Here is a 23,725-nt window from a genome sequence, read left to right as displayed (position 1 = left end):
TTGTGCATATTCTTAATTTAGAAAGTAAATTTATATTAATTTTCTGTTCCCCTATATTCCTTTTAGGGGAGCTGGTGCAAGTATCCAGCAGTTCATCTCAGCACACCCCAAACCAGTCACAGGATGGAAAACTTCTAGTCTTCTGAAAATAGACAGCAATAGTATAATTCATATCAATTTATATGATAAAAACATGAATGAGTAAGTAGTAAAATGTGCATAGTAAAATTCAGTGTTGATCTGGCCTGACTGAGATGTTTCAAAGGTTGTTTCTCCTCAGGCAGTGAATTATCACCCAATGTATCTTTCACTGTGTTGCACATTTAAGACATACAAGAAATGTTTTAGAGCAGCTATAAGACATGCAAAGACAGGCTTTAGTGTTTGGCATTGATGAGAAGAAGAAGAACTATCTTGTTACTCAATTTTAAGCAACTGAAGGTCCCCTGCAGCAGCCATTTGGAAACAAGCATGTCTGCAGGCCATCCCTGCCTGTTCACTGTAAACTGTCTGTAGTTCTAGAATATTCATAACATGCTTTCCTATTTATATTGGCATCTCTTTGCAAGGATACTAGGTTTGTGATAAAGCTAAATCTGTGCCCAATAGGAGAAGGATTTCAAATGTAATACAACCCAGTTAAAAGTATTAAAGCTACATGAAAAACAATTTTATAAACTTATAACTAAAAAAAAACATAAAGTTTGACCAAGACCAACAACATATCAATTCCACATAAATACATTCTCATATAAAATGCATGTTCAAGAGCACTATCTTTAATCCATTTAATGTCTGTAATTGAAATGATCCTGAATAGTTTCAAAAAGCCAAGCCTACTTTCAGAAACAGAAATTGTTGACATGTCATTTCAGGACAGTACATTCACTCTTTAAGACATTTTTTTGCATGATGTAACCTGCACAAACGAATGAAAGAGGATAGCTCATGGCTCTGTTGTTCTAAAAACCTTTGCAGTTTGTGGTTTTGCCTCAGGTAAGTAAACGGCATTATAAATCGATGAAATGACATCATCTCTGTACAAAATTCCAGTACTTAAACATCAACAGCCAGTAGGAAAGAAAATGTTACAAAAACAAATTGAATTTTTAGCATGCAATGTACAGACATGTTTCTGTAGTTTCATGCCCCAGACAGAGATAAACAAACTGACCTGATGTCCAACCATTGACTGCTGAGCTTTGTTATTATTCAATTTACCTCTCAAATCTTGTCCAATCTTCTTCTTTAATCAAAGATTCATTCAGACAAGTAACAAAATTAATCATCAAAATACATTATTACTGCAACCCAAAAAAACCACCAGAGTGGTACAAAGTGTACAAATCTTTCCCACAACACAACATGAACTCTTTTGGACCCTTTAAATCCCTTAGATTTGTGGAACTACACAAGAGCAAACAGGTGAAAATACTCACGTATATAAAACTTAATACATTCATTCACCTGCTTTCTGTTTTGTTTATTTTGCTTTTATGTAAGAGATTTTTCTCACTTTAATGCTGTTGAATCCTGCGCACACTCACCTTTTATAAAGTCATTGTGAAGGTATTGTATTTTTCTGAGTGCCGAGTGATCGATGGTATGTGTGGTGATAAACCAAGGTGTGGTTGTGGTTTCTGTGTGAACAGACTTTAAAAGGCTTGGTATTTGCACGCTCCTTTTAATGAATTCAGTAATGAGCATTTCGTTTGCTAAGACAATCCAAACCTCACCACAGGTTATAATATATCTTTGACTTGCTAAGTGGGTTATTACCGCACATAAGTTAGAGATGCAGCTGCGGTTAAAAAATATGCATAATTCCTTCTAACACATTTCCGGCCTTGCAAACTCTAAGGATGATGCAAAATTAGTTGAGAAGGCTTTCTTAGTTTATCAAAACAACCCACATTCAATAAACTGTAGAGAAGAACAGTATGTCTGCAATGTGCAGAAACGTGATAGATATTCCCAGCATGCTTTTCTCTGGGTGTGGATCCACTCTGTGTATGCCAAATATAAAAAGCATTCAAATCTGTTGAAAAGGAAGGACCAAGTGCCAAGATGACTCACAGCTCAGTCAGGTAATTTTTTTGAAGTCCTCCCTTGTCTTTGTGTTTTGTTAGATGCCCTGTTTCCTGTAGTAGTTTCTTCCAATACCCTGTAGGGACTGACCACACCTTAGCCACACTTGCATGCAAAGGCTGCATTTATTTAAAAGATCTGGAAAGTTCCAGCTATCTGACAGAACTTATTTTGGCCTCAATTAGCAATTAAGTTTGTTATTTAAACCAAAAGCCCATGAGGCACCCGTAAAGGGGTCATAGGATGCAAAACCGAGTTTACATTGCCATAGATGAAAAATGATAGTTCAGTGGGTGAAATGAACGTACAGAGAAGTTCAAACCCCATCGACATCTCCTTTCTCTGCAAATCTCACAATTCTACTTTCACCATAAAACGGGCGAATCCAAACTAAGCTCCGAGTTGACATAAACTAGGGCATGTTGGACCGGAGCAAAAAGCCATGAGCCACCCTTCCTCAGCCGGAGGAGGGGGACAGGGGACCGGTAAGCAAGGGGGGTAAAGCACGGGGCCGCCTGTGTCAAGGCTACCGTCGCCGGGTAGGGTTCAGTTGCTCCGTCTCGCACTGGCTCCCTGCCCCCATCCACCGGGGTTCCCGGGTCAAGCCTGAAGCTGACTGCTAGGGTCGAATGGCTGGTGTGTTTGGACAATGTGCTGCACTGTAGTCGACCAAAATCCCAGACATACTGCAGAAAAGGAGGACGTCGGGTCACCCTACCGTATCAACAATTTCCATGTTTCAGTGAGTGAGTGCTTGTTACTATGATGTGTCTTTGCTCAGTAGCGCATTGTAAATCAACCAATCAGCGCACAGCTCATCTAAATATTCATGAGCTTACCATAAAAGGAAGAAAACCTGTTTCATTCTTAGGCTCTTAACCAGGCTTCCATTAGGGCTCATAGAACAGCAAAAATGCCATATTCAGCCCAACCAATGTTACACACACTATTCAGAGACCTTAAGGACCAGCACCAAATACAGTATATAATCGTTCTATGACCCCTTTAAACTCTTTAATTGTGTGGTGTTGTGGTAAGAAAAGAGATAACCCCCATCAAGCAGTGGAAAAATTTTGTTTCTTGAAGACCTTCACCCAAAACCCAAAACAAAATACTGTACTCCCATTGTGCTTCCCTCTATAATGGCTCTTCCAACACTGTTAGACAAGGAGGAAGCACTTTGAATTTGGACATGTTTAGCTAGTTAAACTAAAATTCTGGTTCATGTCCACTTTGGGACAGTTTATTTTTGTTGATGCAAACAATCACTTTAGGTTGTGGACCAAAACTAAAATGTTAAACTCAACTCTTCAAGAGGGTCTCAAAGCGGTTTGTCTAAACAAGCTGCTTCTGCAGAACTACAGGCTCATCCCAAACCTCGATCTTGAAAGATCTGTGTTTCAACAGTACAACATATTCGTAATGCAAGGTACACAACAGAGGGCAAATCAGCCAAACGGATATTCCCCAGGCTAAGTAGCCAGGGCATGATCAGCCAGAGGCATAGTTACAGGACCACACTGTCACAGCTCTCCCCCTCTTTTCACAAGCACATGCTTGTGCTCCACTAAGGCTGCCACACCCATTTAAGAAGCTGTGCACATTTGAACAGTTTTGAACATGGGTCCTGCCAGCAATGCCAGAATGCGGCAAGGTGCACAACAGAGGACCCAGGCAGGATTCAATACCCAGACTCCTGGGCAAAAGTCATGTGCGCTGGAGGAACTGTTTAATTCTCCATGAAGGACAGGGGATGGGGTGGGGGGGATGTCTGTACATACATTCATTTCATAGCTAAATCCTCAATCAGGCTTGAAATCTTGGTGTATTGATAGACTCAGGCCTGTCAGAGGCCCATAAAGACAGTAGCAAATTTGGTCTTCTATCACTTTGATAACTCCTGTATGCATCTGTAGTAGAATTGATTACTGCAATGGTGTCATCACAGCTGTCTAAGAAGTTGCTCAGACAGCAGCAGTTGATCCAGAATGTTGCTATCCACATCCTCACTAAAACCAAGAAAGGGAAGCACATAACCTCAGTTCTAAAATCATTAAAGTGGCTCTTTGTAACTTGTTAGTCTATGAATCACTGAATGGCTTAGTTCTAAAATGCATTACAGACATACTGTCAGTCTAAAGACCACCCTGACCTCTCAGGTATTTGGTTCAGGTCTATGCTGCCTACTAAGAACCAGCACTAAATATTGAGAAGCAGCTCTTCAATTTTATGCTCCTCTAATCTGAAACAAACTCCTGGAGCCATCAGTTGCTGTAAATCAAGATTAAAAATTGATTTGACAAGAGTACCATTTGACTGTGCTATCTAAAAAATATATTATTACATTTTCTGTCCAATTTTCCATTCCATGTTTTATTAATCATTTAGTCTTTTAATATAATCAACTTAATTTAAGTATTAATTTCTATTCTCTTGACCTACTTGTATAATGCTGTTTTTTTTTCTTCCCATATACAGCACTTTGAATTGTCATGCTACTGAAATGTGCTATATAAATAAATTTGCCCTGCCCTGCCTTGCCTTGTGTTGTAAGAGTTATTGCACCACAAACTGAGTCACCTACAAGGTGTACCATTTAAGCCATAGCACATTTCTGTAGCAAATTTGTGTTGCAATATAGGACACAGTAGAGTCAGCAAACTAAGCAGAAGTTGAATGTCTTTAAGTTTTCTCAAAATAAGTCATAGGTAACTATACCTGAAATTGTGTCCAGGAAAATCCTAACAACAAAAGTACATTCTCAATATTGTCTACTGCAATAGTTCCAAAAATGGCATTTTATTCAATCATTTACATCTGGTTCCAAACTCATCTGACAAGTACATTGACACAGGAAACTACAAACCATGTTCTCAAGTGGTTTGTTGTTACAGGTGTTTATTTTCCCCTAAATCTGTGTGAAAAGAAACTGAACCACTGGAAAGTACAGGTTAAACTCATCAACTGTAGCTGACAAAAGCAGACAAACTTGAGGCAAAGGAATGTAATTTATGAGGACAATTCCAACCTATCTAAAAGAACAATTACATAAGACCATAAAAGTATATTATTCAAGATATATCTTTACTTGTCTTAGTGCCCTTAATAGCATTACTTATATCAGGAGACGGGGAGAGGCCAAGCCAGCTGTGAGAGAGCAGGAATAAGGATTTACCGAGGGTTTATAAAGACTCCAACATCGATCCATTTTATTCTCTGTCGCAAATAGAGGATATTATTTTCAAATTCTCATTAACCTGTTGGTGCTGTTGTAGAGATAGGCATAAAGTCTATTTTTGGTGGATCATGTAGCAAACACTGTCTATTTCTAAAGACCAAATAGAAATTCAGACAAGGTAAGAGGAAAATGTATCCAATGTGGATTACCACACCACCTAATTAGTGATTGACGGTGGAGCAGACATGGAACAAGGTTGTACCTGGGGGTTAACCTTTGGACCTAAAAATGGACCTAAATTTAGCACCTTCTATTAGGACTTAGCATTTTTACTACTTAAAACAGCCAGTCCAATTATATTTATTGATCTCTCACTGCCTTCTCCCCTCACTCATGAACAGAACCACATGATACTTGAACTCTTCCCATTGAGGCAATAATTCTCCTCTGAGAGCCACCTTTTCTTGTCAGGAACCATGGCCATTAGACTTGGAGGAGCTGAACCTCATCCCAGCTGCTTCACTCTCAGCTACAGACCATCCCACCACCATCTGTAGGTCTTGGCTGGAGGGAGCCAGCAGATCCATGTCATCCACAAAAAGTAGGGATGAAATCCAATGGTCCCCAAACCAGACCTGCTCAGGTAAGCTGGGTTAAGGAAATACTCAAAGTAATCCTTCCACCCCAGCTGTGAGTCCGAGTGTAGTTTCATTATTGGAATTCTGTGTAAGTCATGAATTGAACATGATGTTCAGGCATAAGGATTTCCAACAGTACACTTGGCACCAGGACACCATAGGACAGGCATGGATGATCGCTTATAAAGTCTTATAAATATCTGGGGCTTCTAGACCAAGAGAAGGGTGGAGCTCTCCACCAATTACCACCTGGTGAATAGTTGAACATGCTGGAAGGGGAGGATGCTGGACAGCCTCAGCAAGCGCAAACAAGTAGTTAGGGTGTGCTGGAATGCTGCTCACTGAGACCTCGGTCAGGGACATATTAAACTCCCACCTCTCTGAGAGCTTCTCTGAGATTTCACCGGGGGCTGCGGTAATAGAGTTTGATTTGACCACGTTTTCTGCCTCTATTGGCAAACAGCTGCCTCTTGTGGCCGTACGCTCTGTAGTATCGTTAATGGAAACAACCCCCAAACCTGGTGGTGGACACTGGCAGTAAGAAAAACTGTCAAGCTAGAGAAGATGTTTTATTTAGCCCTTTTGGTTAGTGAGACTCATGAGGTGTGTCCCTCTGGGGGGGCTGCAGAGACAAAAACTCAGGCCAGAGAGCTATTGGAAGAGTTCCTGAAGAAAGACTTCTAGTAGGCCTCATGGCAATCAATTCTGGTACAATGGAAACAATCTGTCAAAATGGCTTCAGCATGGAAAAATTAGTATGCAGATTAAAAAATATGCTATGACTTTATGTTTAGATTTAAGCTGCTTTTTGTTCTTGATGAGGAATGAGAGGTACATCAATCTTCCAGACCTTAGCCAAATACCAATCTCTGGTGCTGATTCCCTGTCAGCTTTTATGACAGCTATCAAAGACAGATCCTTCTGTGGTAATTTTCTCCTAACTTAAAAGATTGTGTAAATGTGGTTTCCCTGCATTTAACTCTCTTGAACCTTTGGTCTAAGGGCTGGGTTAAGAACAAACAAAGGATAGGTACATGATAAATGGCATGGACTTATAGAACACCCATTTGAGGCAAGATACTTAAAAGAGCTTTACTCTACATTCACACTTTGATGGTGACAAACTACATTGTACTGTCATCTGACCACCATCAGCAATGTAGATTAGGTGTCTTGCCCAAGGAAACAATGACTGGGACAGATGGAGTTGGGGTTTAAACCGGGGGCCCTCCTGTCGCAGCACAAACTAATTTTTCTATTAAAATACATATCTTTGTGTTAAATTTCAGTGTAGTTTAGTTGCAGTGTTCTCTACTCAAAACAAATAAAGGGAATACTCAATATCATCATAGATCTGAATGAATGAAATATCATTGAATACTTTGTTTTGTACATGAATGTGAATGTGCGAACAAATGAATCACACAAAAAACAGAAATGGAAATCACATTTATTAACTAATGGAGGCCTGGAATTGGAGTCACACACAAAATAAAAGTGGGGAAAAAATGTAAACTCCTTTAAACAGGTCCTTAAATGAGGCCCAGTATTGTGTGTGGCCTCCACATCTCTGCATGACCTCCTTATAACGCCTTGGTATGCTCCTGATAATGTGGTGGATGGTCTCCTGTGGGATCTCCTGCCTGACTTGGACTAAAGTATTCACAAACTCCTGGACAGTCTGTGGTGAAACTTGACAGTGGTTAATGGATTGAGACATGATGTCCCAGATTTGTTCAATGGGATTCAGGTCTGGAGATCAGGCTGGCCAGTCCATAGCTTCAATGCCTTCATCTTGCAGGAACTGCTAACACAATCGAGCCACATTAGTTAGCATTGTCCTGCATTAGGAGGAACTCAGGACCAACCACACCAGCATATGGTCTCGCAAGGGGTGTAAGGATCTCCACTTGGTACCTAATGACAGTCCGGCTACCTCTGGTGAGCACATGCGGGGCTGTGCGGCCCTCCAAAAAAATGGCACCCTACACCATTACTGACCCACATAACTGGTCATGCTGAAGGATGTCACAGACAGCAGATCACTCAGCAAGGTGTCTCCAGCTGTCTCCAGATTTTGTCATGTCTGTCACATGTGCTCAGTATGAAACTCATCTGTGTAGAGCACAGGGCACCAGTGGCGAATTTGCTAATCCTAATGTTTTCTGGCAAATGCCAAGCACCCTGCTGTTGGGGTGTGAGCACAACCTCTATCTGTGAGGACCCTCATACCATCCTCATGGAGTTGGCTTCTGACCATTTGCACAGACACATGCACATGTGTGGCCTGATGGAGGTCCTTTTGCAGGGCTCTGGCAGTGCTCTTCCTGTTTCTCCTTGCACAAAGGTGGAGTTAGCGGTCCTGCTGCTGGGTTGTTATCCTCCTAAGGCCTCCATCATGTCTCCTGGTGTTCTCTTGGTGGCCTTTCTCCTGGTAGCACCTCCTGGCTCTGGCCAATATGCTGACGGACACAGGAAAACTTTCTTGCCAGAGCTTCCGTTGATTTGCTGCACTACCTGGCCAATTTGTGTGTGTTGTAGAGTCCGTCTAATGCCACCTCCAGTGTGAAAGCAGCATCAACATTCAAAAGTAACCAAAACATAAGCCATAAAGCATTGGTACTGAGAAGTGGTCTGTGGTCCCTACCTGCAGAACCACTGCTTTATTGATTGTGTCTTGCTAATTGCCAAAAATGTCCATGTGTTGTCTATTCCACTTGCACAGCAGCATGTGAAATTGATTATCAATCAGTGTGGCCTCCTAAGTGGATGTTTGAATTGATTGAAGTGTGTTGTTTATGTGTTCCCTCTATTTTTCTGAGCAGTGTTATTTATCATACAAGAGGCAAAGCCTGGTTTATGCTCAGAAACCAGGTCATCTGTGAGTGTGTCAAAGTTAACGCAGATATGAGCTTGTCATATGAGCTCGTCAAACCGTTACACGGACACCCACAATCCTAGCTAGTTCGTGATTGTCCCTCTTGCATTGTGGCATGGAATAACATAATTGGGTATAAATCAAAAATATCTGCATCTTACCTGCAACAAGATAACCGAGACACGGGAGTATACACAGCCCTTAAGCCTGCAAGACCAGTAGCCCAAACATACCTTCACCAGAGATCATCAGGGCAAATCTGACAACAAAAATTTTACTTTGAAACATAATTTTTTCAAGTTAAACACACAGTTGCCATGGTTTAACACTACTGGTTTAATATGTGAATTGATTAGATTGATAAGCCTCAACCTTTTTTCCTCAACACAGTTGAAACTGTGTGAAAAGCTTTTTGTCAGAGGATTACAAATTGCAGTGCTGAATCTAAACAACTTTAGCCTTTTGAAGAATGTTATAGCACAAAAGCATTCCAAAGAGGGCGGTCCAAAACAAGTGAGTCACTTTTACCAAGTGAATCAAAAACTAATCCTTAACCTCTGCTTGAATTAATTACACTTTAACAAAATAAATCTTTGATGTTTTTGGAAAGAGTGGGAAGGCATCATTTTTTTATTCTTGAACATTTTGAACCTCTCATCCATGCACTTACACAAGTTTTTCCTCTCTGCTGGTCCCTCTGCTACAGTAAACCACTTCCAGGTTTGGCTCCTTTTCCTCTGAGACTTTTAAAATGCCACTGGTATTTGAGCCTCACTTTTACATACCCAGCACCTTACTGATTTGGAAAGTTCTCTTCTTAGAGCAAAAATCTGTTTCCATTTTAGCAAACTAGGGTTATGCAATTTGAGGCTGTGCCAGAGCATGTTCACAGAAAGACAATAGAGACCTCTGGTGGTCAGAACGCAAGTATTTATTAAATTTACTTTTTATTATGTCAGGATCACTATTTAAAGGGAAGACAGTTAAAACACTTACTTTTATTATGTTTGACATCTTTAATGATTGGGGGTGAAATCTATACACATTTATGACACAAAGACTCTCAGATAAATCCAGTGTTTTACTTATTTCAACTCAAAAGAAAATACCAAAAATTCTGACAAAAGCACACACAAATTACTAACTTAACAGGCTTTAGAAGAGGCAGATAGGTCACTGAATGGTGTGCACTTGGGTGTCCACAGAGTGGGACACAACCTTTCCATCAATAATTTGCTCTATGATGGTTTTCACTCTCTTCTCAATGTGAGGTTTTTGCTCTGCAGAGGGAACACAAAGTCAGTCTGATGCAACAAGAAGGGGACTTTTCCAAGATTTTATCACTAAAACACCAGGATTAAAGGTTAAAAGGTTCTTACCTTCAACTTCCTCCCTCACTTGTTTGATGATAACAACCCTTTAGAAGAGATGGAATTCATAATAAAGTTTAACTTTAACTGCTGTGAATAGATGCTGTTTATTTCTAGGTAGAAATGACTCACTTCTTTTGCTCATATGCCTCTCCTTCCAGCAGCCTTCTGTACTCATCAATCTCCTTCTCCAGCCTTGGCTTAAGCTCCAGCAGCACGCTGTAGTTGTTCTGCAGCTGCTGCAGAGAGGCCTTCATGTTCTGCATCTCTGTCTCCAGAGTGGTGATGATCGACTGGTACTGGCTGAGCTGAACAGAGTACTGCGTGTTGACCTCAGAGACATTCTGCTGCAGGCACTCAACCTAAAGGACAGACAGGGGAAATATGAGGAAGGGCGTCATTTCAACCTGATTATTTGATCAAATATAGATTTTAAGGAGGCTTTGCAGTCATCTGCTTTGCAGATTTGAAAAGACGTTTATATGCTTTTTGTCTGTTTTTGCCTTAACTCTAGAGACATATGTTCTGTAATATTTACAAGCTAACTCTCCCTTTCTTAAAGTATATTTGCTCATTTGACTATATATGTTTTCCGTCACCAGAGGGCATCAAATTATTGACAACTGGATAACAGAAATATGTTTGTGGACTTGGACATGAGTTTTCTTTTGAGAATTTCTAATGCACATTTTTTTCATTAGGGACTACTGTTTGGTAGTTTGCAAGCTTTTGATTACCGTAAGTTCAATTTTGATTTACATCAACCCATCATGCAGGTAATTCTCATATAGAATTTCAGATTTTTAATGAATGCATTTGAGCTCTACCTGATAAAAATAAACGGTTGCACATCACAGCCTCCAAACATCACAATTTAAACTTATAATTCAGGCTGAATAGATGAGCTTCCTTACTGACAGGGCTGGTTTAAACCATTTAGTATGCTTTGGCTTTAAAGCCAAGGAATATTATACCTTCAGGCAGCCATTGTGGTGGTTTAATTTAATTATTGTTTCCCTGCCTATGGGAGTGGTGATTTGCACCAAGCGGAAGGAATAATAAAATCAGTCCTGCCTTCACATTCTCTAACTTCAAGAATTGGCAGCTGGATTTTTTTAAACTTGCCGCTTCTGGCTATTCCATCTGGAAGATGTACCCTACCACACCTTAAAACTGTTTTTGGAATAGATCCGTTTTAAGAATGGCCAAGAGTTCAACCTCAATAACAAACATATAAACTATGCTAAAACTACACCAAACACATCTAAAAAAAATAATTTTCTCTTCAGTTAAAAAGATTGGTGAATACCAGGACCTTGCTAATTATTTTTAAAAGTGTGTGGTTTCTTAGCTACTTGCTGCAGAACAATTGTGTATATTTTGTGTAATTTTATGGGTTTGAGCCACAAGATAAAAAATTGGCTCAGCATAACTGAAAACAACCCTAAAATGAACAAGACATTTATACTGATAGTCAGTGGATGTAATCTTGTAAATAAGCTGTTCATGCTGGCTAGCATGACAAAATACATGTTTTTGATTTGAGGACATGTCATCATTACATTGATTAAAACTGTTACAGCTTTAAAGAACTGAAGTCTGAAGCTTCGTTCTTATTCTTTTTTATTTAAATAAACAATGGAAGTTTGAATTATAATTGACGGATTAATCTCAATAAAAATAAGAACTTGTTCACATTAAGACTCTCCCATTGGGGGCCCACTGCAGACCCTGACAGCAGTGGAGAGGATTTCATGTCGATCTTTTATTTAAAAGGGACATTAAGAATGATTCTAATACTTTGTTCAATCAAGGGAAATTATAATTGTTTTGTCACACGCTCTATTAATGCATGTATCCTTAGATTTATGATGAATTTAGAGGTTGAATCTTTAAAACCAGGAGCACTTAGCTATGTGCCTCACCTCAGTGTACAGAGACTGTCGGCTTATCACTAGAGACTGGTAGGTCCTCTTCAGCTCTGAAATCTCAGAATGATACGTCTTCACCTCTGTCTTGCAGGTGATGATTTGGTTTTGGAGAGTTTCCATCTTCAAGCAGAGGAGAAGAAATATTAACAACAGGTTTATTTATTTATTTATATTTAGGGTAAGGTCTGGGATAGCCTCACCTTGGACTGGTACCACTTCTCGACCTCCAGCTTGTTGTCTTTCATCACGGTTTCATAGCGCTCCCTCATCTCCTGCAAGACCCTCATCAGGTCAGAGGACCCTGCGTTGTCCACCTCCACGTTAACTTTCCCAGAGCCCTGGAGTTTCAGCTTCTCCATCTCCTGCAGAAGGCCACACATGAATTGTTTTATTCCACCTTCCCCTCCTCATTTTCTAGAGACTATTGTGTTTTATTTTCAGAAAATCCGACCTCCTTGTGGCTGTTGGCCAAGCAGATTAACTCCTCCTTCAGCCCCTCCACGCTCATCTCCAGGTTGCTGATGCTGAGAGTCAGGCTGTCCCGGATCCCTCGGAGGCGAAACACATCAGCCTCCACTGTCTTCTGCAAGTTAACCTCCATCTCATACCTACACGTCACATTTATTCATTCATTATATCATCATTATGTTAAAGTGCAATCAAAGAATAATAAAATCCTATTTTAAGACCTCCTGATCGTCTAAAAAATAAACACTTCTGGTATCTGATTGTTAAGCTTTAGGGGCCTAAAGGTATTTAAGAGCTAACTTACTTCATTTTAAAGTCCTCTGATGCAAATCGGGAGTTGTCAATATGCAGACGCAATCCATGGTTCTCTGAAATTGTTCTTGCGATCTGAAAGGAAGGAAACATGACATTTATCTTCCACCATCTATACAGGATTGATCTGTATCGTCTTTTAGAGCTGTAAAATGACTCAGTAGGAAGTGATTAGTTAGCGAGGTCACTGACCTGCAGAAAATCTACTTACTGTTGAGAGTTTAGGACTAGTTCCCCACATAACGCTCCACAGTGATTCAAATCAACCTTAGAGATTTTTTATTTATCAAAACAGTGAATCTTTACCAAACGTCTGATGTTGACATTCTTCTTCTTTTTTTCTTTTTTTTTAACAAAGGGTATCAAGTCAGCTATGCTGCTTTTAGTATTTTCCTGGGTTGTGTAGCTATTAGCACCACTATAGATAAAGATTTAAAAAAAGATTAAGAAAAGCAGGAAACCTATAATATATGAGGTAGTCAGACATAAACAGGTTGTTTAAAAGTAAAACCTTTATTTCTGAAAATACATTCCTGTGTCCCTCAAAATGATTTGTGAAACCTTATCTCCTCTTGTTCCAGTGTTTCCTTAGAAAGATACAGTATATTATTAAGTATTACAGTATGAGCTGTTTTCTTCTGCTCGATTACAATCATCTGTTGAGCAACAGACCGATTTAATCAAAAAATAAATGATTGTTTGTTTTTGTTTGAGCACATATAGTATGTTATTGACATACTGAGCTATTTCTCTTCACTATTTTTTAGTACTTCGAAATGAATGAAATATTTATGGAGCTTAAGTGAAATCAAGAAGCATTCCTTTCTATCTTTGCAGGACTACCCTCTTTTTTCTCATTCATCTATGATGTGATGCAAAATGTGAGGGATACCTCTGCTTTCAGGTCAGTAATGGTGGAAAAGTAGGACTTGTAGTCTTTGGTTATATATGTGTTCTTCACACAGAACTCCTCGATGTTTAGCTGCAGCCTCCTGTTCCTCTCCTCCAAAGAGCGAACCTACAGAAACACATATGAACCGGGTTCAGCCAGTTTATTGAGATGCTTCGGTTAAAGAAACCCAGAGTCTTATCTTAAATTCTTAAATATTAATTCTTTGAAAATATTTAATCTTGTTTAGTCTGATCTATATTGACATACAATATGTTAGAGATGAAAGACAAGCTATATGGAAAACAAACTAGGAGACACGTTCAGCTATATTCTGTTCATCACTGATTTTGTTACGTGTGAGTAAAAATATGGAGTTCCTGACACTTTCTGAGGGAAAACATAGGTGAAAAACACATTTTGAATAAAAATTAACTTTGTTTGGAAATTAAATTTCAGTAGCCTGTAGATTAAAACTAAAGAGTCTATTACAGATAACTAAAACAGCATCTTTTCTCAGTGGTCTCTATGTTTTCTACAAACTTCAAAAACTTCTAAATCCTATAAAAAAGTAGCAGTTTTTTTTTTTTTATATAAACTTAAAACTATTGGACTGTCCGGGAACAAATATAATCTGAATATAATGATGGTTCTTCCAGATTTTATTGTTGCTGGAAGTTATATTTTTCCTTTAAAATACATTTTTAAAATACATTTTTTCTGTTTAGTTGTTTAACAGGTAGCAAAGAAATCTTTGCATGTTTTTTTATTAAAATATATAAACCATGAAATAACACGAATAATTTCTTATTCTACTGATCAAATCATGATGAGTAGAGATTGTAGCCCTTGGTTTAATTTTCTTTGCAGGTTTAAAATAATTATTCCATGACACGGGAACCAGTAGAACAATAGGGGTCGCTGTTTCCCCTGAAATCCAATTTTCACCGCAAATTATAAAATAATGAAATTTATGAGTGAGAATAAGAGGTCGTTTTGTTGATAGTCCCCACAGTTGGGCAGAGATTTTACTGGGCGGAGCCCAGATGAGATTTATGGGAATAAAATATTAAATAATAATAATAATAATAATAATAATAATAATGAACAAATATTCATCAACTAGTTAATTGGAAACAAATAATGATTTGTTTCATGGTGCACATGGTTGCATCAGTTCTGTGTGAATGGGCACTAAAATATCAGATTAAGTAATCCCGTTTTAAACCAGCAGATGGCGCTAAACAGACGCTTTCCGACACAAAAGCAGGATTTTAATGAAAAATGCAGAAGATTGTCAAAATGATGTAGAGATGGCAACATTAGATATTTATATAAAAAGTTAATATATATATAAAAAAAAAGAAGAAGCAGGAATGGGTGACCTTTTTATGTGAAAATTAAATCAAAAGAAATGTAAGTTTCTTTTAATCGATTTTGACCACTCATGTATTTTTATGGAGTTTTTTTAATCAAACAGCAAAATGGAATATACTCATTTTCCATTACTAGTTTCTAATGAGGAAATCTTAGCAATAAAATCTTATACACAGATATTAATAATCCGCAGAAAGTTATTTTAGGAATTTTATTGAAGCTGTTTTTTTTATCTCTCTTTTTTTTTTTTTTTTTTTTTTTGCTGAATCTTGCATTAATTAGCCTAATATGTTTCGAACAAAAAACTGCAGTGAAAAAAGACACACAGAGTTAATTGAAATACAAGCTGTTTTCATTAGGGGAACAAATACATGAGTACAAATTCTACTGTGTGGTATCACTGATGACATCTCTTTTTTGCAACATTTTATTTGGCAAAGAGCTTAGAGGGAACTTACCAGAAGATTATAAAAAAAAAAAGAAGAGTTTCTGGTTTGTGATGTTTCTCTATCATATCTTCTCATCTATTGTTGATCACCCAAAAATGATGCGTGCATCAATTTAATATAATTTAATTCTTAGAGAAAATCAAATATCCTTATGATTGCAGATGAGAGATTCTCTGATCAAAGATGAGGAGATTGTCTTACCTTCTCCAGGTAAGAGGCCAGACGGTCATTGAGGTTCTGCATTGTGATCTTCCCACCGTTGATCCCAGTTAAGTCTGCCCCGGTGCTTAGAGAGCCATTGGAGCTGAAGACAGAGGAGATAGAAGAGGACCCATTGGAGATGCGCGTCCCGTAGCCGCCCGCTCCTCCATACACGCTGGGTGCGCGTTTTTGAAAAGGCCCGCTGGGTGCGCGCTGCTGCATCCATCCTATGGCAGATGAACTGGAGCTGAAGCTCTGCTGGCTGACAGACACAGACATGATGTTACTAAGCTGCAGGAGGAGGAGATGAGGGCCTGCAACAGGAGACTGCTCTGACACTGCTGTGGACAGCTGGATGCTTTATAAAAGGGGAGACAACATCAGGGCCTGCAGCATAACAATCACAGGTATGCCTTGCATGTGGATAACAGATATTTGCAAATAGCTGAATGGGTGTGTGGGGGCCCCTTTTTACCAAACAGGTTAAATGATCTCGTTCTACAGCTTGAAACTGACAATTAGACTGATAAGATACTAGAGCATGAGACTTGCCTCTATGGCTTTAAACACTGCTGAGGTTGAAATGCTGTAATTACTGAAATATCTTTGAAGACAGGATCTTAAAAGGAGGGCAGATATCCCAAGAAAAAAGCATGAATAAATAACTTAAATGGATTAAATAACAACTATAATTTTAGACAATCCAATACAATTAAGAAGGAAACACATGCAAACATTATGGAAATTATGTGTAATTTAGTGGTTATGTCTGAAAAGATTATTATCATACCTCTCCCAATAGTCCTGATCACCAATTATTTTCTCGAAAACCTATTTATGAGTCCATGCAGTCCATTAAGAGAACAAACTCTTTAATCAAAATTATTTACATATAAACATGCACATTCATGTGTCTACACAGGTCTTTAATGATACATTTATTACCACAACCATTGCAAAAATACTTATACAGCCATCTACAGTCATTAACAGAGCCTATAGATGTTCATCACCATTCTTCCATCTCATATCTTTTTAAGAAAAAACATGTTTGAGCCTTTTCCCAAACAGTTTCAAGCATGGACATTGCCTAATTCAACTGAGGTTGTTCCATTGCCATAGCTTTTATAACATCATTAAGTAACCCTTATAAATGTTTTACTTCTGAGCACAAAAACAAACCAAATTTTTTTCACTGGAATTGTGCCATAAACCAAACCAACATAGTAAATTGTTGGGAAAGTGGGAAGGATCAGTCTGTATATGTCAATCTGTTTAAATACAGCTTTTCTGTGAAAACGTCAGAGGTTTGTAAGAAAGCAATGGACCAAATAATAAAGCAGAAGTAACAAGAAGAAAGTTGTGAAGTGTGTCTAAAGTGGTTTTAGAACAATATCCCAAAATTCATACCTCTCACAGAGACACTGCTTAACTTATCATTCAAAAAAATGCATCCACTACAACCAAAAGATGGCTGACCAAAGGCCTGACAAGAAGACCATAGATTTGAGGTGCAGCGAACGGATCAATGCTGACTCTGGAGGAGCTGCCGAGATCCGCAGGGGGGAATCTGTTCATAGGACATTTATCCACTGATCTCTGTTTATTCTCAGAATATCCAATTGGTCAAAAACCTGAAGCCACCATCTTGATACTTCCTACTCTCACAGAGTCACGGCATAAACATGCCAACGTGTGTAGAATTTGGTTGCAACAACAAGCAGTTTTCTGGCTCTGAGAAGATGTTTCATAGGTAATTGTACAATCAGTGGATGATGTACTTAAAATATTATATTAAAATAACAAAAAAGCAACTATATATATATATACATATGTATGTATGTATGTATGTATGTATGTATGTATGTATGTATGTATGTATGTATGTATGTATGTATGTATGTATGTATGTATGTATGTATGTATGTATATATATATATATATATATATATATATATATATATATATATATATATATATATATATATATATATATAGATTTGAATACAATGTTATATTACAGGATTTATAGACTTTATACTTGATATGCAATATGATGTACCCATTTTTTACCATGACTGACAGTAATCTACTAATGCTATAAAATAGCAAGTGTGTGTCAAGGTGATGAAATGATCTTTATTGTAAAAGTCCCTCTGAAAGTCCCTCTGAAATTGAGGATATCATCATTGTTTGATTCTACAGCTCACATATTGTTTACATTCTGGCTGGTGGTAACTAGGCAGTATCAATATGGTGACTGGTGAACTCATAGCATTGTGTAATACCAACGGCCTATCGGATATCCAGAGAATAAAGAAAGATCAGTGCATTTATCCCCATGCACTCTTTGGTTTTTATGCAAACAGCAAGAATAAAGTCATGTAGGAAAAACAGCAAATGAATGAAAAAAGTGCTGTGATCAGATAAAACCAAACCTAAACCTACAGTATGTTACTGTATGTGAAGATGCAAACAAAGACTATATATAATGAGAAACATTAATATCCAGTCAGATCCAGATGTTAAGGTTCAGTTTAAAAAATGGCCAAACAACAACAGCAGAAAAAGGTTCAGAGAGCTATTTTAATTAAAAGGAATGGGTAAAAATAGTTTGCAACAGACTTGCGAAGATGGATGGATGGATGGATGGATGGATGGATGGATGGATGGATGGATGGATGGATGGATGGATGGATGGATGGATGGATGGATGGATGGATGGATGGATGGATGGATGGATGGATGTTAACAATTGTAATCACATTTTCTGAATCATTTAAAAGCAAACTAGTTGTCAAAAGTGTTTCACAAACAAAAAAAAAGCACAGAAGAGTAAAGAGTTATATTACAGACTGTGTCTGATTCATCCATTTAACAGACGGTTAACATCAGTCCAAGGCAGAGGAATAAAGATGAGTTTTAAACAGACATTCAAATGACCATATTATCTGAGCTGTGCTGACATATAGAGGAAAGGTGTGTAAATGTTTGATGTCCTCTATGTATAGACTTTGTTAGAAATTTTAGTCCCCTAAATTTTAGATGTACCCCAAAAAACCTGCATCCGCAACTGCAGCAAAAGGGGGTTCTTCAAATTATTGACCAAGACGTCAATTTTAATAATAATGTACACAACACTGTTGATGTTTCATTAGCTGAAAAAAAGAAAATCTTTCATTGTCCTTCTACATCACAGTTTTACAGGGACAGTTTTGTTTGTTGTAATCCCAATAAAATGTGTCAGAACTATAGTTGTTATGTTACAAATACAATTTTATGATTTCTCCTTAAATTCCCACAGACTTCTTGGAAAATCTGTCAGTTGTCGTTAAAACTTGAAAGTGCAGACCTGAGGGAACAGAAGGACACTTTCATAGCAGCTGCAACTTTCTCTCAGTGGGAAAACTCAAGAGATGTAGCCCTAACTGGCAACGGTTCTGGGAAGTCTCTGTTATTATTGCAACGTTTTGGTATTTTTATTTTCTAAGTACAAACAAAAGCTACACTCTGCACTGTTCAGTAAATAATGGGTTTCGACCATAAAGAAATTAGAAACTGGTTGGAAATTAAAAACATTTAAATGTGAGACTAATTATCCTAAATGACTTCTTCATTATGGAGAAATGCAGCCTACCAGGAGCGTCCTGACAGACAAGCTGTTGGTAAAGAACCTGAAACTCAACAGAATCTCCACAAAGAGCCTCGACACAGAGCCAAGCATGGAACATACCTTTATTTCAAATATGTTTGGAAAACATCGGCGTGAAACAAAAATAATATCTAGATAATAAACTGGTTATTACACACTATTCTCACCCTAACAGCCTAATGTTATGTTATGGTGTAAGAAGTATATAATGATAAAATCCTACCTCAGTAACATGGAATAAAACCAACTGTTTTTGGGATGTTTTTGCAAGGTCTCAATGAATCAGTGAATAAATAGTGGGTTAATTTCTAAAAAAGAATGATACTATTATAACAAGAGCAATCCCCCATGTGTACCCTGAAGACTTAGGTATCAGTTTTTATTTTAATTGTTATAGGTGGCATCAATGTCAATAGATTTTAGGGAATCCATTATATTCTGAATGGGCTTAACTGGATAGTATGCACAATGTGAAATTAAACTGCTACCTTGCACTAAGGAAAGAACCTCCAGGACCTTTAAAGCTCTCCCTAATTGTATTTATTCCTAAACATTGCATAACTTATTTTATTTATCAAATTTCACATTAAAGGAGGCGTTGGATTGGTGCTAATGAACAGTAGCTGTGGGAGAGCTGAAGCTAAGACTGAGATGAGGGAAATAATAACAGCTGACAACTAAAGACAAAATAACATTTAATCACAAAATAACACATTCAATGTTCATATCAACCAAAATTTAAATCCTTATTCTCAGGGTAGGATTTTACTATAATTCATTTATGTGGGAAGTCAGATTCCTCCCAAAATAAGGCCAGTCGGATATTTTTACTACAATCTTTTGTTCTTGGTGAAGACTGAAAAGAGAAGGGTGGATGGACACATGATGAAACACCTACTCATCCCAACTGTTTTTTGTATCGAGGTCACCAACCTGCTTACCACCAGACATTACCTTGGTTTAAACAATTCCAAGAGAAATCTGTCTGTTTTTATCTGTAAAAACAATCTAAAAGCAACAGAGACAATTATCTGCTGCCTTCTACAGATTAAGAGGGTGTGTGTGCATGTCTGAATGTGGGAGTCTGATCTGGGAAACTAGTCGTGTCAGAAAGCTGTCTCTGTCTGTGGCCCTTTATCAGATAAGACTCATGTGCAATGTAGGACAAATATTGGTGATTACTACCACAAAACAGAATTAAGAAATAAAAAGTTGATGTCTTAATCTACTTTCTGTAGATAAAGGTTGGGTTGATCTTAGTTTTATTTTATACAGAACTTTAAAGAATCTAGAATCTTTATTAAGACAAGGTCATTTCAAAAGGGACATTTGGGAATGAGAGGAACAAGATGTTAGAAGGCCGTCTGACTGCTCAGACCTGTTAGTGATGGCAGGATGTTAAAAGGGCAGCAGCAACAGTAAACAGTGGGGCGTGGGCAGGTCGGGTGGACCCGAAACAGCATAACAAAAACCTGCAGTATGAGAAAATCCTTCGGGAAAGTTCACAAAGGTCAGAACCACCACAATCTGTGAGAAAAATAAGTTTTAATAACTTTTGGGAGGAGAGATGTTGATGCATGTAAAATTACTTTAGTACAAATGTGAAACGGGGCACTGAGTGAAGGGCAGGTGACAGGACACAACTCTGCTGATGTTTCACTCTTTCTAAATCCAGTGATCCTGCTACTTTATGAGAATATAAATCACATCGAACCACACAGGGGCTCAACCTCTTCAGAAAGGAAAATCTATACCCAATAAACACAGGATTAATGCCTTTAACGCCTGAGATGAAGTCACTAGAAAGGAGGGGAAGCACAGAGAGCAGCAGCTCTCCTGCAGCCGATCGTTTTAGAGAGTTTTCTTTACCCTACAGCTGCTGTCGTAAAGATAAAGACGATGTGGGGGCAATTGTCGCCCTTTTTACTCTCAAACAAAAGCAGCTGCTTTAAAGTCACAGACGTTCAAAGCAACAGAGTGTTTGGGTCAATTACCCTTCGCTAATTTCTAACCATTAACATTTTGATCAGTTATAGCGATAAGTTAAACTATTTAACAAATGAGTACAATACTTTGTATATAAATTTCTTTGCACCGACTCCATAGATGATCCCTGTTTGAACCAGTTGCTCCCAATGGAACATATTAGGACCCCTGAAGACAATTACGTCCACACATTTCCTTCCCTTTGAATTTATTTCAGAAATAGATAGAAATCATCCCTCTACAGATGAGTCCATTTAAACCAGGTGCAAACAACCACAATTTTTGGGTGTTATAAAACGTCAAATTATTCATAGTAGAGTTTGATTTAAAGTAAATTTCTATAATCCAAAATCTTTGTTTCTCAATAGAAATAAGCCAAAGGAAACTAAGACTAAGTACTAAAAGGAAGAAAGTAAATATATATTAAACAAATTTTAACTCTCATGTCAATTTCTATACTTTATAGGCATTATAGCAATTATACCATTCTTATAAGTGCTTTTCGAAAAGGTATTTTGAGGGTTTGTCTTTGGGGATTCACTTTTAAAGTCTTGAATGGCCTTGCCCCATTTTAACTCTTTGAGCTGCTGCACCCCTAAACCCCCAGCCGATCTCTCAGGTCAGCTGACCAGCTGCTCCTGACAGTGCCGAAAGCAAGGCTTAAGCTCAGATGGGATCGAGCGTTTTCCGTTCCAAAACTTTGGAGCTGAATTTTAGACAGGCCACCTCTGTTTCATTTTAAAACCCTTCTTAAAACCCACCTCTTTTCTTTGGCGTTTGACACCATGTAGAGTGTTGATTTTATGTATTTACATGCATATTTTTATCCTGTGCGGGCAGTGCTTTCATTTTATTTAGTTTTATTTTATTTATTTGATCTTTTTGTGCAGCACTTTGGAAACCTTGTGTTTATTGAAAACGTGCTATATAAATAAAGTAGATTGGATTGGATGAGCTCCACATCATCTGGGTTGGAAGGCCTCCTTGCCATCATTCTAATCTGTAGCTCCTTCCACTGATTCTCCATCAGATTCATATATATTCTTGTTGAGTCACTCTGAAATGTTATTAGTTTCAGTGAAAAGAAACATGAAAGTCAAATTTAGAGTAATTTATTGGGTTGAAATTAGTATGGACCCAAATGGCCAAAAAAAAATACAACAAGAATTTCTACCTCATAAAAAGAAAATTAACTAAAACTTTATGAATTGCTGTAGTGAGCATTATCTGATTTCATAAATATTCTCATATGAAATAGTGTAAAAAGTTTGCCTTGCAATTTTTCTGTTTCACTGCTTTGGTTTATGTTTGTTTGTGTTTGAATCTCCTTTAAAGCTGAATCCATAGTTACACTAGAAGCTTTGTTTTGAGTCCAAGCAGCTCTAAAACCTTATTGAGTTTCTTCTTTAAACACATTGACTTTACTTTTATTGCAGCAGGAAAAGGTCTTTCCATTGAGGTGAAAAGCATTATAACAGGTTTTAGACGTGTCGTTTCCTTTACGCACTTCCTTCCCAAGTATCCGCCAATCCATCAAATGTTCTCTGCTGAAAGTTATCAATCTTTGATTTTAGGCAGTGCTGCTTTCATTCCCTCTTTGCTATAAAAGGGTTTACCCACCTGGCAGATCTGCAGAAGCACCTCTCTTCTTCAGGGTGAACATCACATCTAATCCTCACAGGTATGTTTTATCTTTTTATATATACATGTTTTTTTTTGTTAGTTTTTTTATGCATTTCTAAAAGGAAGGTTTCTATTCTTTTCTGTTCTGGCTCCAGATATGGCTGGGAAAATAGTTTTGGTCTTTGCACTGTTGGCGGCCCTGCTGGTTTCCAACTGTGCATCCTCCCCTGAAAGCTCTGCAGCCGTGGAGACAAAGGAAAGAAACGTCCTCCAGCAGCTTCTGGCCAAGAGGGAGAAAGTGCGGGAGTCAGCTCGGGCGGAGAGACGGGCGCACCTGTCTGAGGACGAGCGGGAGATAATGACCAAACAGATCATGCAAGCCATCTCAGGTATGCAGTTCAAGTGCTGATGTTCCCGCTGATTATCAGATCAGGTGGGTGAACGTGCAGAAAGTGATCCATTCTGTCTGTGGTTCAATGTAGGAATGGTTTGTTCACAGAGGTGATGAATTCTGACTGCATGTCGGATCGGGACTACCAGGGCTGGGTGGACTTCGGACGCAGGGAAGCAGCAGAGTGAGAGAGGCCAACCTGCTCGGCGTGCTTTTTTTTTGTTCAGACTGTACAGAAAAGTTGAATTTAACCACTGAAAATGTTTGAATAAACTACTTTGCAGAATGAACACA

The 23,725-nt window shown here is 38.2% G+C and overlaps 2 protein-coding genes across 4 annotated transcripts; one reads left to right on the top strand and one right to left on the bottom strand.

Annotated features, from left to right (window-relative positions):
- Positions 1-9,692: 9,692 nt before the first annotated feature.
- LOC119783284 (keratin, type I cytoskeletal 19-like) lies at positions 9,693-16,128 on the bottom strand. Its single transcript, XM_038284722.1, has 9 exons — positions 15,780-16,128; positions 13,756-13,881; positions 12,856-12,938; positions 12,535-12,691; positions 12,284-12,445; positions 12,078-12,203; positions 10,285-10,514; positions 10,162-10,199; positions 9,693-10,062 (listed from the first exon to the last, which is right to left on the bottom strand). Exons 1-9 carry the CDS (start codon positions 16,056-16,058, stop codon positions 9,956-9,958), a joined length of 1,308 nt encoding a protein of 435 aa, XP_038140650.1. The 5' UTR covers positions 16,059-16,128; the 3' UTR covers positions 9,693-9,955.
- Positions 15,767-23,721, top strand: LOC119783287 (gastrin/cholecystokinin-like peptide). 3 transcript variants are annotated; one of them, XM_038284727.1, is made up of 4 exons: positions 15,767-16,186; positions 22,992-23,098; positions 23,189-23,429; positions 23,540-23,721. In XM_038284727.1, exons 3-4 carry the CDS (start codon positions 23,198-23,200, stop codon positions 23,617-23,619), a joined length of 312 nt encoding a protein of 103 aa, XP_038140655.1. In that variant the 5' UTR covers positions 15,767-16,186; positions 22,992-23,098; positions 23,189-23,197; the 3' UTR covers positions 23,620-23,721. The 3 variants fall into 3 exon arrangements, with proteins under 3 accessions (XP_038140655.1, XP_038140654.1, XP_038140653.1); XM_038284726.1 differs by having other exon boundaries at positions 15,771-16,186; positions 23,027-23,098; positions 23,196-23,429; XM_038284725.1 differs by having other exon boundaries at positions 15,771-16,186; positions 23,196-23,429.
- Positions 23,722-23,725: the final 4 nt, after the last annotated feature.

The sequence above is a fragment of the Cyprinodon tularosa genome, unplaced genomic scaffold (genome assembly GCF_016077235.1).
Source record: "Cyprinodon tularosa strain WSP-4 unplaced genomic scaffold, ASM1607723v1 ctg201, whole genome shotgun sequence".
NCBI classification, from domain to species: Eukaryota; Metazoa; Chordata; class Actinopteri; order Cyprinodontiformes; family Cyprinodontidae; genus Cyprinodon; species Cyprinodon tularosa.
This window is presented reverse-complemented; position numbering and strand designations above follow the sequence as displayed.